This window comes from Hakea prostrata, chromosome 9, assembly GCF_041222555.1.
Source record: "Hakea prostrata isolate BN-2017 chromosome 9, UWA_Hpros_2, whole genome shotgun sequence".
Taxonomy (NCBI): domain Eukaryota; kingdom Viridiplantae; phylum Streptophyta; class Magnoliopsida; order Proteales; family Proteaceae; genus Hakea; species Hakea prostrata.
Window position 1 is genome coordinate 42567165 of NC_142608.1, and position 15231 is coordinate 42582395.

At 38.1% G+C, this 15231-nt stretch overlaps 1 protein-coding gene and 1 long non-coding RNA gene across 2 annotated transcripts; one reads left to right on the forward strand and one right to left on the reverse strand.

Moving 5' to 3' along the window:
• The first annotated feature begins 577 nt into the window (after positions 1 to 577).
• On the forward strand, positions 578 to 6670 carry LOC149005260 (ATP-dependent 6-phosphofructokinase 6-like). The gene is made up of 13 exons (XM_089168782.1): positions 578 to 1131; positions 1646 to 1692; positions 1803 to 1842; positions 2304 to 2366; positions 2499 to 2636; positions 2958 to 3116; positions 3230 to 3283; positions 3537 to 3605; positions 3752 to 3881; positions 4459 to 4721; positions 4883 to 4931; positions 5038 to 5192; positions 6081 to 6670. The coding sequence occupies exons 1-13, from the start codon at positions 919 to 921 to the stop codon at positions 6315 to 6317; spliced, it is 1617 nt and encodes a 538-aa protein (XP_089024908.1). The 5' UTR covers positions 578 to 918; the 3' UTR covers positions 6318 to 6670.
• Positions 6671 to 9219: 2549 nt separating this feature from the next.
• On the reverse strand, positions 9220 to 15231 carry LOC149005261 (uncharacterized). Its single transcript, XR_016175682.1, has 3 exons — positions 15019 to 15231; positions 10563 to 10751; positions 9220 to 9734 (listed from the first exon to the last, which is right to left on the reverse strand). It is a non-coding gene; the product is annotated as an uncharacterized LOC149005261 (long non-coding RNA).

Below are 15231 nucleotides of genomic sequence, written 5' to 3' on the forward strand. Positions count from 1 at the left end.
TAGGAATGACATTTATGCTCATTATTTATTTTTAAAATTTGTTATCAATATTGAGGGGGCAAATGGTGACATTTCACATATAGGAAGAGAAAAAACTGGAAAAATTAACGGAATTAAAAATCCAAGGGGGCCATGGCCCCCCTCGGCCCCTTCATAGGTCTGCCCCAGCCCACATTAGGTCGGTGTTTCAGTGGCGGAAGAGCAGTTTACAAATCCTCGGACCGCCGTTTGGAAAGGAAAGGCGGTTTGTTTGCAAGGGGGTGGAAAAATAGGTAATTACAAATCCAACTCTTTTTTCCCACCCTACCTTTATTCCAGCAAACAAACGCAGCCTCGAATCCGGATCATCACCCCTGACGGAGTGTGCTCCCACGGGTTTACCCCCACAAATTCGGTGGGACCCACAGGTAAAAAATAAAAAAACCCTCCCATCACCCAACCCTCTATGACACGTGTCCTCTCACGGAGCAGATTGATAATAGACACGTGTCCTCTTTCACCGCTGGTAATGCTTCTTTTTAATTTTAATTTTTCCTTTTTTCTTTTTTCGGTTCATCGATTCTTCCTGTGTCAAGTCTAAAGAGTTCCTTTTTACTGTTTGACAGCGAAAGGATCAAAGCAAAGACCTTTCTTTTCTGTTTCTGGGTTTGGAACGCAAAATGAGTTAAGAGGCTTTGGTCAGCTATTTCCATGCCATCTCTTTCCCAGTTTTCTTAATTTCTTTCCATATTAGCCAGTCAATATCGTCATCCGTGAAATTGATCGAACCTTCCCCTTGTTCGTGTTCTTGTTGTTTTTCTTCTTCTCGATCTGTTCCTTCTCCTTATAAAATGGCTTCAACTTTGTCAACTCTTTCAACTTTCATCTTTTTGTCTAAGCAATTCTGTTCTTCAAGTTTCCCATCCATCTTTTACGCAAATGAAATCGATTTCTAGTTCTTCTTCCATAGCTCTTCCCAAGTTTCGTTGCTTTGATCCTTCAAACGGTCATCACCCTATTGCCGATTCTAATCATTCACTGAAATCCAACTCTAATTCCAGATATTCAATGGAACCGAAGATCGTCACCGGTGAATACGGTTACTTTGTTGAAGATGTTCCCCACTTCACTGATTACCTCTCTGATCTCCCTGTACTATTCCTTTCCTATCTTCTGTTTTGTTCTATTGATTACTTTTTTGCTTGCTTAGATTTTATGAATATTTAAGAATATTCTACTCATGGGTTGTTCTGGTTTTTGGAGATAGAACTTTTGATCACTTTCCACATCTGAGTTCTTAAACATCGCTGAGATTTCTTACTTGAATATCATATATTTTCCTTTTTGGTTTTATGGTATAAGATGCTTAACTTGCATATCACTTATTCTATAATATTTTCCTTTTTTGTTTTAATTATATAAGATACTGATCATATGATATCTAATGACTTACTGCCTTCAGGTTTTGAACTTTTAAACCCTGTTTCTGCTGGCATAATCTTTGTTTCCTTATACTGATACCAAAAGTTTTTCATTTTTGCTGTATGATTATCATTACAAACTCTTCTTCTTAGCTTGAAGACATGAATGTTTTTATCTCTCTCTTCTTTTTTTCTTGGGAACAAAGCAAATGTTCATAATCTTTTACTTGTCCCTTTTCTGGCAGAGCTACCCCAATCCATTGCAAGACAACCCTGCATACTCTGTCGTTAAGTAAGCTTCTTATTTGTCTCTCCTATGATGCTTGATTTTGCCCTATTTTTTATATTTATTCCGAATATTGTTGAATGGTAATTTCTAAACTAATCTCTCTGTGTTTACAGGCAATATTTTGTTCATCAGGATGATACGGTCCCTCACAAGGTGAGTCTCTTTCTCATTTTTGGTCAGTATCTTTGAGTTCCTCTCCTCCCCCTTCCCCCTTCCCCCTTCCCCCCACCAAGACAAATACCTTCCGCTATCATAGACAGAGGTCTTCATGTTTATAGTTGCATTCATGAATTGCCTGTTATCGGTATAGGGACATTAAGCGGAACAGGCCTTTTCATGGAGTCAGGTTGGTAGATACTGGTTTCATGGGTTAGTTTATCTGTAAACTGTTGTTGTCATCATAATTGTCTTTCAAAAAAATTATTATCCTTTTTCAGGCGTGAGTAGTTTAAGAACCAATTTATTGGGTAAAGAATGGTGGTGATGTGTGCATGTAATTTGTATTTTTGGGGATCATCCTGTGCTGTCATCTTGCATGGATTAGAGATATTTCAGGTTGAACAGTTTATGATCTCAATTGTGTTTTTATTTCTTTAAAATTTTTCTGTTATCAGATTGTTGTTCACAAGGATACTCCAAGAGGAAGACATTTTCGACGTGCTGGACCACGTCAAAAGGTATGCCTTGTTTACTAAAGTCGGTCTACACCGTCACGCTGGTTACCTACATTTTGTATAATGTTCATTTGTATACTTGATATTTGGAAAGGATGAAACACTTTATCATTGACCTTCTGTTCAATGATACAGGTGTATTTCGAGGCAGATGAAGTGCGTGCCTGTATTGTAACTTGTGGTGGTCTTTGCCCTGGGCTTAACACAGTCATTAGGGAAATAGTGTGTGGCCTTCATCACATGTATGGTGTGGACAAAGTACTTGGGATTGAGGTGAGTGATTACATTGTCAGATTCAATCTATTCTATGGGTGCATATTTTTTCCCCCTCTTTCCTTTTTCTTTTCTCACTTTATTCCTTGTATGTAATTTGAGGATGAAAAGGGAAACAAGGGAGGAGAAGGAATTAGTGATTGAACTTTACTTCCATTTAAAATGGTTTTCTGTTTAACTTGTGTTGCCATTCCTTGAGAGCATGCATATTTTAATAGTCTGTCTTCAAGATTTCCAGAAACACTTGTATGGTTTCACACTGGATGCTTCTAGTAGCGATTTTGTGATTTGGTCAACTAATGACAGTAATTCAATATGTAGGGAGGATACAGGGGTTTTTATGCTCGAAATACTGTTACCCTTACGCCCAAAGTTGTCAATGATATTCATAAGCGTGGTGGCACCATCCTTGGAACATCAAGAGGAGGTCATGATACCACAAAGATAGTGGACAGCATTCAGGACCGTGGCATCAATCAGGTATGTAGAGGATATGGGTCTCTCTCTCGCTTGCTTGCTCACTGTGCACACATCCATTTGTAGGTTCCATAATTGATATATATAGGTTTTATGTTGATGTCTCTGTTTTGCAGGTGTATATAATTGGAGGTGATGGAACTCAAAAAGGGGCAGCTTTAATCTTTCAGGTAATTGTGTTTGACAAGTGAACAATTCATCCTCTTCTGTGTTTGATGAATGAACAATCCATCTTCCTTGGCTTGGAAGATGCTGTATATGCATGATTGAGTTCTCTTGATTTCCCAATTCTGAAAACTGAAGCCTAAGAGTTTTTATCATCTGTGACCTAAGTTGAAAAGAAAAAAAGGAAAATCAGTTGTCTACTTCACTCTTTTTTCAGTAGTTTTTTCTCATCTGACATCCCATTTCTCTGCTGCTCAGGAAATTAAAAGGCGTGGTCTCAAGGTTTCTGTTGCTGGAATCCCTAAGACAATTGACAATGATATTCCGGTACTTATCATGCCAACCGAATTTTTTCTGACTATCTGCCTGATTTGTTCTGTCCATGAAAAACTAGAATGAGTTGTTAATTCATGCAATTTTCATATGGTTGCTAGTCATCATGTACATTAATGGATAATATTTTTTCTCTTCAGATTATTGACAAGTCTTTTGGGTTTGACACTGCGGTTGAAGAAGCTCAGCGTGCTATTAATGCAGCACACGTCGAATCTGAAAGTATTGAGAATGGTGTTGGTGTCGTGAAGTTGATGGGTCGCAACAGTGGTGAGTATCATTCTTTTTTTTTTTTTTTGTTCTTCTGCACTTAAAAATGGTTGCAATGGGAACGCTAGCTTTCCTTTTTGGTTCATATTGACTTAATATTCATTAATCATCTTCTGAAACATATATATTTTTAAGTTTCATCACTTTGCTTTTTGAAATGAGATCATGATGAACATCACAGTTGATGGATCAATTTACTTTACTGTAAGCCAGCTTGTAATTGTAGACCAGGTTGTGTCAGACGAGCTTTTGTATGTAGATATCTTGAGGAGTTCTTCCAATGTTGAATGAACTGCGAGTTCTCTAACAAAGGATAGTATCTAATGGCGGACACGCATTAAGATAGAACACCAGCCTCCTCTGGAAAGGTCTCTGTAACAACCCCCAAAATTCTAACCCAGGATCAAGGCTCTTAGCAGTAGTGTTACTTACAACTAAAGACTTAGAGCAGATAGTAACTTAATTGAGCTATCTATGTACGTATAACGATTCCTTAAATAGTGTCTGTAGCGTTCTTGTTTCCTAGGCTACCCTCCAGCATTTTTCTATAAGTTGACATGAATTTTAATTCATACAGGGTTCATTGCAATGTATGCCACTCTTGCCAGCCGAGATGTAGACCTTTGCTTGATACCAGAATCACCATTTTATCTGGAGGGACCTGGTGGCCTTTTTGAATACATGGAGAAAAGGCTTAAAGAAAATGGGCACATGGTTGTTGTTATTGCTGAGGGTGCCGGACAGGATCTTGCTTCTGAAAGCACGAAATCCGAGCAGAAGGATGCCTCAGGAAACAAGGTACTCCAAGATGTTGGTCTCTGGCTATCCGACCAAATCAAGGTAGGTCCATTGAGTCCAATTTATCTGGCATGTAAGCTGCTAGTTTTATCATTGTCAGTGCTGTTAATGTTTCGGGTCAGAGGGTTCAAGTTTCTTATCTTATTGATTTTTCCTGGTTAGATAAGTGCTGCACTGGCTTATTTTTCTTGTTGCTTTTGTAGAGTCATTTCAAAAAGACGAGTAAATTGTCCATCAATCTCAAATACATAGGTTAGTGATGGAGTTCCTCCCTTGTTTTTCACAATTTATTCGTATGAAATTATCTACTCTTATGAATCCAATCTCTAATCAAGTTGGGATGTCTTTTGTCTGGCAGATCCTACCTATATGATTCGTGCCATTCCAAGTATTGCATCCGATAATGTCGCCTGCACGCTGCTCGCTCAAAGTGCTGTCCATGGTGCAATGGCGGGATACACGGGCTTTACTGTTGGACCTGTCAATGGAAGACATGCTTACATACCCTTCTATGTGAGTTCATGCTTAACCTGAAAATCCCATTAATTTGGTGTGGATTAGGCAGTAGGACTTGACACGATCGGGTCATGGCAATTAAGAAAAGAAGTCTCAGCCTTTTCTATCTTTTAAAGATCACATGACAAGTGGGCTAGCTTTTTCTGGCTTGCCCATGAGGCCATGACCTTTACCAACTATACATGAAGTGGGTTGCCTTTATCTCTCAAAAAATTAGTTCACGGTCATCTATCTTTGGCTCTTTTTGGTATCAATTCTCATTCTCTATTATGCCTATTTAAAATAAATAAGTACAAGAATTAATTTTTGGTCAAGAATGAAAAATGGTTTGGTGAATTTTATCAAAAATAAATTATGAAATGAAAAATAAGTTTGGTGTCAAGATAAAAAATTGTTAAAAATGATAGTAAACAAGTGAGAAAAGAAGGAAAAAGTATGGTTGTTATAAAAGAATGTGTATTGACTATTTTACCCTCATCTTACTTATAGAACTTTAAGTAAACTTACACAAATGAAGATAATGAAATTCTCATCATAATCCATAATGGACAAAAAGTTCATTATGGATTTTGGAGGTTTTTCTATTATTTTAAATAAAAATAAAATTCAGAATAGATGCCAAACAATTTAAAATAATGAAAATTTCTCATAATTGACAATGATAATTGATACCAAAAAGAGCCTTTATCTCTCAAAAAATTAGTTCACGGTCATCTATTAATTGACTGTTCCTGCTTCCTTTTTCATTGATGTCTATTTATGAAAGCAGGTGGAAAGAAAGAAACTTTCACCTAGTAGTATGCAAGATCTTCGTGATTCGATATATCAAAGTTGGACTTCTATGGATGTGAGTGAGTCTAATTATCTTGAGTGATTTTGTTGCAGCGTATAAACGAGCAGCAGAACAAGGTTGTGATAACTGACAGGATGTGGGCGAGATTGTTGTCATCAACAAACCAACCAAGCTTCTTGTCCGATAAAGATGTAGAAGAAACTAAGAAAGAGGATATCCCACCAACTCAACTGCTGGAAAAACACCCTGTGGAAAATGGCAACGCTGTGGCGAACGGAGACCTTGTGGCTAATGGCAAATTAGAGAAGGCAGAGTCTCCCCCGGTCTGACTAGTATCCATTTTTCGGCGTTGTTTTTCTTTTCAGTAGGATGCATCAGAGGCCATTTCGACTCTTGTTGATTTGGCAAGATAAGAGTGTGGCTGGCTTATTTACAGTTAGAAATCCTTGGTGCTTATCTCTACCAGTTGTTGTCTTAACTGGGTCATAATTATTTTTCCTCAAGAGAGTTGTTACTTGGTAGTGTGTAATACTGGGATGCAAATAACGCTGCGTCTATACAGAACTCCTTTGTTTTCCATCCCCTCATTGAGGGCTTCTGGGCATTGTATAGTTAAAGAAGTAACTTGGAGACCAGAATCTGAATCTAAATACTTTGTGATGAGTCCTTGTAATCTGGATTTCAGGTCCAATGATCTTTCTGTTCACTGTCTTCCTTCCACTTCTTTTGTCTTTGGAAGCTCACTTGGCATGTTAAATACAGATAAACACTTCTGGGTTGTGGAAGCCAGTCCAGTGGACGGCTGGGATTGAATCCCCTTCCTCAAGTAAGTGGCAGATCTGGATTCACAAACGTAGGAGTTTCCATTATTTTTTTCTTTACACCCCCCTTGACCATACTACTTCCCCATCCAACCATATGTAGAAAAGAAAAAGAGAAAACAAAGAAAGCCTCCAATATTTAAAGTCAATGAAGATGTCTAACCTTTGCTTTTAATCATAATGGTAAATAGAATTGACAAACTAAAACAGTGACATTCTAATAATTCTCACATTCTATTTGAAAAGGTCTCATCTTCCTATGGACAGATGCAGTGTACAAGAATATACAGAAGATATTCCGGGGGTAGTGAATCATATGGGGTGGGTTTTTTTTGGGGTCGCCCAAGATGGACGCCATCATGTTGGAAGTACATCCACATGAGTTGTGACAATAATAACCACAAAAGGTTTTTCTTGGTTGTTAATTTATGTTATTCTGATTTCATGTTTGTTCATCTTTTTAACATGAAATCAGAATAACATAAATTAACAACCAAGAAAACTAGCTAATCCACCTTTTTACTTAGACCAACATTTTCTTAGAGTGAATTATTTATACATCCCTAGGTTTTCATACTGTTCTGTTTGCACGCTCTGCAATTTTTTATATTATATTAGCATCTTCTATGTTATGTAGGGGCTGACCTTGGTACAAAGGTTGGTGGACCACACTTGTAGCATGAGATTAAGGTATTGAATCAGCCTCACAAGAAAGTTTGCTAGAGAAAGGATGCATAGGAATTTTGTCTCTCGGACTTTACTTGTGCAGAGCCTTTGGCACTGGGTTCGCCTCTAGTTGCAGCTTACAACCTAACCCCTACCGTTATAACAATGGAAGTAAGCAATGACTCAACATCTACTATATTTTGTAAATTAAGTTATTGCCGAGACTGGATTAGTTGATTGTAAGTCTGCTGGTACCTACCCCTTAGCTCTTCAGTATGGCTAAAGTAAAAGCATGCCGACAAAGACGGTGGCTCCATACCCATAAGGTGGTCGAGAGCTAGAGATCATGAAGTTCAAGCTGTTTGAGATGAAAAGGGAGGGCAATGAGGTCTGTCTTCTGTTATCAACCTTTCTTAGCTTTACTCAGGCTACTAAAGATAGCTTAAAGAGACGCAAGGAGAGGAAACAGAGCTAACAGAGAGGGGTGGAAAGGGTAGATAGCTGACAAGAAGGCTAGCTCCACTGTTACGAAGAAAATTGCGGCAAACCCATTGGACCGGGTTTGCACCCTCTGTCCTGGTTAGACCACAATGGTGACCAACCTTAACCTAATCTCACGATCAGATGAGGGCGCTGCACTATTGCTACCAGTCACGAACGACCTCCCGAATCTTACAGTAGGCAGAGCTAACTTGAAGGAAGCAACTATCGTTAAGGTGGAGAGGGAATCGTGCTAAGAACGATAACTACCTACACCCCCGAACATCTAGGATAAAACCCTACGTTCGGACGGTCATTTGAAGAGATCGAGAATTCACTTAACGGTCAGGAATTGGAGGTAAAGTCTATATAAGCTAGTGATCCACTCACTCTAGAGGTATCTGAATCGTTTCCCTATTATTAGTATTCATTTTTAAAATTTGCATTCAGCCAGAGCATTGTGATCAGTTCAGCAACTGACTTAAGCTTTAGAGGTGGCCTCCCGACCCAGCAGTCGGGGCACGTCTAACCTTGTTTTATAGATCATCTTCGTAAATCCAGAGGCTTAACAATTTCTGGACGCATCATTTACAAACCACAAAGCCAGCACAAGTACAACCGGATGCTTGCTTTGTTTGATATTATTGTCAAGCAATTTTCACTACTTGCGAGAACAAAATTGGCCATTCATTGCATCTGATTTTCTAAATATAACATGCTCCGTATATGGTTGGAGCATCCATCAATATCATTTGACTTTTATTTTATATCAATTAATGAACACAGGCATTTTTTAATTATTGCAATTTGACGACATGATCGAGAATCTCACCAACCCACACTGGCACCATTTCATTTTTGGGGCCTCGCGTGAGAAGTGACATATGAATGCATTAGGATTTAGGATTCAATGGCTTCGATCTCGTTCGTTACTAGATTTTCTACCAAATCAAAATCTATATTACAGACGGCTTTAACAAACTAAAGGATACATGGGAGATTCATGGAAGCTCAAGGGATTTCTTTATGGTATGTATTTGGAAGAATTGGATTTAACCAAATCTATTAAATATGGAGTTGCTGGCCCATCCAAAAGGGTATTAGCTTATGCATTGCAAAAAGGCTCCCTACAATTTTCATTAGATTTGATCCAAAATTAGCAATGGATAGGCTCAATGGAAAGAAAACTGAATCGTAGAATGCCTAGACTTGTAAGAGTGCTCTGATCTGTGCAAGGAACTACAAATTAAGGAGCTTCTCCACATTCAGAGGGAACAAAATCAACTTCCTGACAATATGATTATAAGAGTTTCTATTGCCGCAGAAATTACTCTGCTCCCAAATAGCAGATCTTGAGGCTTTGGTGGAACCAGATTTGAGAATAAAAACAGTAGAAATACAATACCAGAATATATACCTATACAATACCTGCTGTCCACTCATGATGTCTGTGCAGTCAAGAAGCTAGCTATTCTAGTGACACACAAGAAAGTTACATACTGTAGTGAGGGGACTCTAGACAACAAGAGATGGACCACATTATATGACCCGGGTTTGGTTCGGTGGGAAATTTTGATTCCGCTCCCTGTAATCTGAGACTACACACGTAGATGCAACATGAAGAGATGCTGCTGTTTGAACGCCCTGAAACAGCGCTTGGATGAGTGTCTCCGCATACTGCGATGAGGCTGTACTTCCTTGACGGACAAAATGTGGTTGACCATTATGTACAAAATAAAAAGACTTATTGGCTAAGCTCCAGGGCCTGCATCAGGTTTCCTGCAATGCAAGGTTGTGTTAGGAATCTCAGTTCAGTCTTGAGACAAAGAAATAGAAACTTAAGTTATACAATTGAGCTCTAGTGATGCTGTTGTTTGCGACCCGGTTGATACGGGAACCTCACCCCCTTTGGGTTCTCCAAGATTGCCTATTCTTTACATTTTCTCCATCTTTAATACATGAAGCAATTTCTATTCTTTCATATATCTTCCTAGGTTCAGCACCCATAGATAACTGCAGGAAACTTTGAGAGAATAGAACAAGAAAACATCAGGCGTACAGCTGAGAAGCTCCAACACCCACGGCACTCAGATTATGCAGAATTGGTTTGGGCACATGATTTTTTTTTACCACCGATTAATGTTTAATTTTTTCAACCCTAATTGAATATAGTAAGTTGGTTGATTAATGAGCCAGGTAAAAACTGTGGCTAAAAAAAGGTATCAGCAGAAGTTTGTGCAGGACGTATACAGGAGGTCCAGACTATTCTTTTTGCAGCCATGTCATGAAATTTTCTTGCCATTAATAGTCAGTAGGCATTTTAATTAGACAAGAAAAAGAACAGACAATAAGAAAAATAGTAGCAGCAGACAAGAAACAGAATCGTGTCTACATCCTTCTACCAATGGTTTGGTCTTCAATTGTCAAGTTAGCTGCTTAGTTGCAGCGACAGTTGCAGAAAGCACAACTATAAGAACCGTACACAAATTGTACACAGCCTCTATATCCTATTTCTTTCTTGGTGACTACTGCTACACAACAACTAACATAACCTGGGCCAGCCATTAATGAACTTTAGCAATCAGAAGGAAAGCATAATGGTGATACCTGTTGAATAGTGGCTAAACATGCAGGCTGGAATACAGTGTTGATCACATCTTTAAGATTTGAACAGCCTTGAATTATTATTCCCTCCAACCCAAGAGCAGCAAGAAGTTTCTCAGTTGATTTTGGTACTATACACTTTTTGTATCCCAACTTGGCCACAGCATTGATCCTCTTCTCCATTCGGGGTACCTTGATGGATCCAAAACAACCAAGAGGAAAAAAATGAAATAACATAAGAAAACACAAATAGATGCTGCTGCTAAATGATCTACAAGTTGGGTGGGGGGAATAATACAGATAAATCACCACAAAGGCTTTTTTTTTTTTAATGGAAATAAACCTTGGATTGTAATGTAGTCTTGGGCCTTCGATATCATAGTTTTCTCGTCTCCACATGGACCACTTTATTGAGCCTAACATAATGATAGTGTAGATGAAAACTATTGACCTCCTTAGCTTAGTTAAGACTTAAAAGAGTATGGTGAGCCAGTTTGTGTTACCAAGTTATTATTATTCAAGGAATGGGTTAGGCTTTACTTCTCATTGCAACTTGTATTGGAGTCTTATTAATACTTTGCAAGGGTTTGCAGCAATGTAAATGAACAACAACAACAACAACAACAACAATAAGCCTTGTCCCAACTAAATGGGGTCGGCTATATGGATTCTTGCCCTCCAATCAGTTTTGTTCGAGGCCATGCTAGATACAAGGTCTAAGCTATACATATCCTTTCTCACCACTTCTCCTAAGGTTATCTTAGGTCTAACCCTAGCTCTTCTAGTTCCTTCAATATGGATTATATCACTTCTCCGTACAGAAGCATTTATAGGTCTCCGTTGAACGTGGCCGTGCCACCTCAAATGACTTTCTCTAAGCTTATCCCTTATGGGAGCAACTCCCAGACCAACTCTAATATGATCGTTTCTTATTTTATCCATCCTAGTTTTGCCACTCATCCATCTTAGCATCCTCATTTCTGCTACACTGAGTTTATCTATATGATTCTTTTAACTGCCCAACACTCTGCACCGTACATCATAGCTGGTCGAACAACGGTCCTATAAAATTTTCCTTTAAGCTTTAATGGAATACGCCGATCACATAAGACCCCGGACGCACCTCTCCACTTCATCCACCCTATTTTAATCCTTTGGGAAACCTCATCCTCTAAATCACCTCTTTTACTTATGATTGAACCTAGGTACCTAAAACAATCACTCTGAGGAATCTCTTTATCGTCAAGTATCACCACCTCATCATCTGCCCGATCATGACTAAAGTTACAAACTAAATATTCTGTCTTCGATCTACTAAGTTTAAAGCCTTTTGATTCCAAAGCTAGTCTCCATGATTCTAATTTGGTATTAATCCCCACTTGGGTCTCATCAATCAACACAATATCATCCGCAAAAAGCATACACCAGGGGACCTCATCTTGAATGTCTTTGGTTAATTCATCCATTACCAGTGCAAATAGATATGGGCTTAAAGTTGACCCTTGATGTAGCCCAACTGTTATCGGGAATTCATTACTTTGTCCCCCCACTGTTCTAACACTAGTCACCGAACCATCATACATATCCTTAACTATATCTATATATTTACTTGCAACACTTCTTTTCTCTAGTACTTGCCAAATTAACGCTCTAGGGACTATATTATAAGCTTTTTCTAGGTCAATAAATACCATATGAAGATCTTTCCTACATTCTCTATACCTTTCCATAAGTCTCCTAATTAAGTAAATAGCCTCCGTTGTAGATCTTCCCAGCATAAGTCCAAATTGATTCTCCGTAACTGTAGTTAAGTGTCTCAAACGGGTTTCAATTAAAATTTATCTTTGAGTAGGGTGAGTTGCCATTGTTGAGAGACCAAACTATGTGAGAGGCCATGAGTAAAATAACCTAGTCTAAGAGGGACTACCCAATTTTCTTTCCTTCTACCAAGCCATCAGAAGCAACAAACAATAGAACCATGTCTCCAATTGAAGAATTTAGAACATCAACAAACCAGCAGTAATTAGCAGAATCGATTCAGAAGTAGCAGCAACCCTATTCTTCGGTCAGCAACTAGAAAGAACCAGGCTTTCATAGTAACCCATAGATGACTCTCAAATCAAACATCAAGGATGAAATGGGAACTGGTTAAAACTCTGATACCTGTGACAAACTCAGAACGTGGTTCAACACCTGTGAGCATGGTTTGAAGTAATCCTTCAGTATCCACTGCTACAGATCCATATGTAACAATATAATGGTGAAGGTTGCTCCATTTTGGGTTTGAATTAGGAAACAGCCTCTCCATGAAGTGATTGGTAAGGCTGTGTACTTTCCCTTCCAAGACCCCACAGTTATGGAAGCCTTGTGCACTGGCTATTTGGTTTTTGATACAATACCTAAAAGATGGGTATTAGTACATGTAAGAAATCAAACTTCTTATCAAGTACATAACTTGTCTCTCTCCAATATGACAGAAACCATCCTAAAGTCAGCCTTTGGATACATACTCTATACTGATACTGGAAGAGAGACACTCACACACACACATACAGAAGAGGGGGGGTGGGTGGGGTGGAGAGCATTTGCTGAACCGATCATAGATTCAGTCTATGTTCTACCATGATCTATAACTTATTTATAATCAATCAAAAAACAGCTGTAGTCTGTTTAAGAGTTCTTAATCAGAGTCCAAGTCAAAAAGGGAAAGAAGTACAACTCAACCACACAAAGCAATACTAAAAATAATAGGGACGTTCCCCTATGGTGAAAATTTTAACTAATTGTATGCAAACAACATGGTTATAGCCCTTGTCCAATATTCCTTAGACCGAAGAATGAGGTTGCATCATGCTGTAATATTGAGAACCCTCTTATACGTGTCATGAATGCCCCCCTGAAATTTAACTGTATTTGCATCAGAAAGGTCATGCAGGAAAAAAATGTGTGAATATTAACAGTATATGAGAAACAAAACCCTAGAAGTTGCAAATCTACTTCTCTTGGAATTTTCTCCCCCAGTTTCTAATAATTAAGATACACTTTACATAAAAACATACAAGATGACTAGAGGAAAAAAGACTTTGGTACAATCTTAGAGCCATCATTACTTTTTACAAATACAAAAAAAACATCATATACAGTTTCCATCAACCATCGGTTTCTTAAATTTATACAAAATATCTCTACCTGATGCATTGTCAGCCTTTTTTCCCATAGAGCTATATCCATCTAATTCAGAACAATTGCTAGAGTTTTTCTTCAACCATGGATCAAGACTTGAAGAAAACTGGTAATTTTCCAAGAAGTGTTGAAGGGGGTAGAAAAGAAAAGTGAGACAGCGAGGGAAGACAGAGGGGAGCAGGAAGGCAGTTGCAGAAACAGAAGAAGCTTCAATCCAAATAAAAAAGTATATACATCAGAGTAATGGAGAATGTTGCAGAGATATGGAAACTGGCAGTATAAGCATTAAAATATAAGGGTGGACTTGGTGCCGAAGGCTTCCGCACAAGCAGAATCCTGGGGAAGCAATTATCCTACGCAGCCTTACCCCAGCAACTTTTGCTGACCAGCTGTTTGGATGCCTTGGCCTCAGGCTACATCTATGATCCACCAACCACTGCGCCAAGGCTATGTAATAATTATATAAAAATAATTTAAATATAAAAGGAGGTGAATAATAATTACAATAGGTGTTGCTGCATGAACATGAAGATGTGACTTGTCAGATCCAGACATCCATATTAAGTTTTTATGTCCAACAGTCACAATAAAATAGCATGCTAAATTTCTTGCACCATGGAAAACATAAACTGTAAAATATATTATAAATTTCAGGCTCAACAGTGATTACATAATCCAAGTGTTTGATAGAAAGGAAAGGCCTCAGTCATTTTCAAAATAATACCCAAAAATGACAATAAAGTACAGTACTTGCTTCTTGAGTGATTGGCCTATATGGCCTCAATCAAAAGGGACCCAAAGACAGCCTACAAAAATATTTCTATATGCCTCATATAGGAAATTATGAGTGAGCCCAAGATAATAGTTATTTTGAGGAATAATTAATGATTTCATTCCATTTTAGAGGTTATTATTCTTAAAGGCATATAAATAATAATTGGTGGGTACAAAAGAGAGGTTATATTTAAAAATGGTGATTGATAAGCTAGTCTAAAGAAGGATGACCAACTTCTTAGGTAAGAGTTTCAGTAAAAAAAAATTTCAGGTCTACTCAAGTTGCGTTGCAGCACCCTATAAGCGGACAAATGAAACCTAGTTAACATCATCATCATTCTCAGAAAATTATCAAGATGCCTACTACTTCCTATTATTGAGCAAGGAATAGTGTCTACATTGTCCACGTATAGGATAGACCTTCAAAGAAAATAGTCATCCATAGAGCATCAAGAAATTTCCATCAAATTGCAGTTAACACTTTAACCAAATATATACATACCACGCGAAGCTCACCACCAAGGCCTATCTCTCCAATGAATGCAACACTATTGGGGATCGGACACTCCAAGAAACTGATGGCATAGAAACAAAAAAAACATAAATATCCACTATTCTTTTTACAACGTTAAATTTATTACTACATAGAATACTATAGAAAATCATAAATAACGGTTTATAGGCAATCACAGATCAATTAAAAATAAAAGGATGG

Excerpts from the sequence above, each read along its gene's own strand:
- LOC149005260 (XM_089168782.1), top strand. The coding sequence starts at position 919 with ATGAAATCGATTTCTAGTTCTTCTTCCATAGCTCTTCCCAAGTTTCGT. Across the intron at positions 4,722-4,882 it reads GGCTATCCGACCAAATCAAG|AGTCATTTCAAAAAGACGAG; the intron begins GTAGGTCCATTG and ends TTGCTTTTGTAG. Across the intron at positions 5,193-6,080 it reads ATGCTTACATACCCTTCTAT|CGTATAAACGAGCAGCAGAA; the intron begins GTGAGTTCATGC and ends ATTTTGTTGCAG.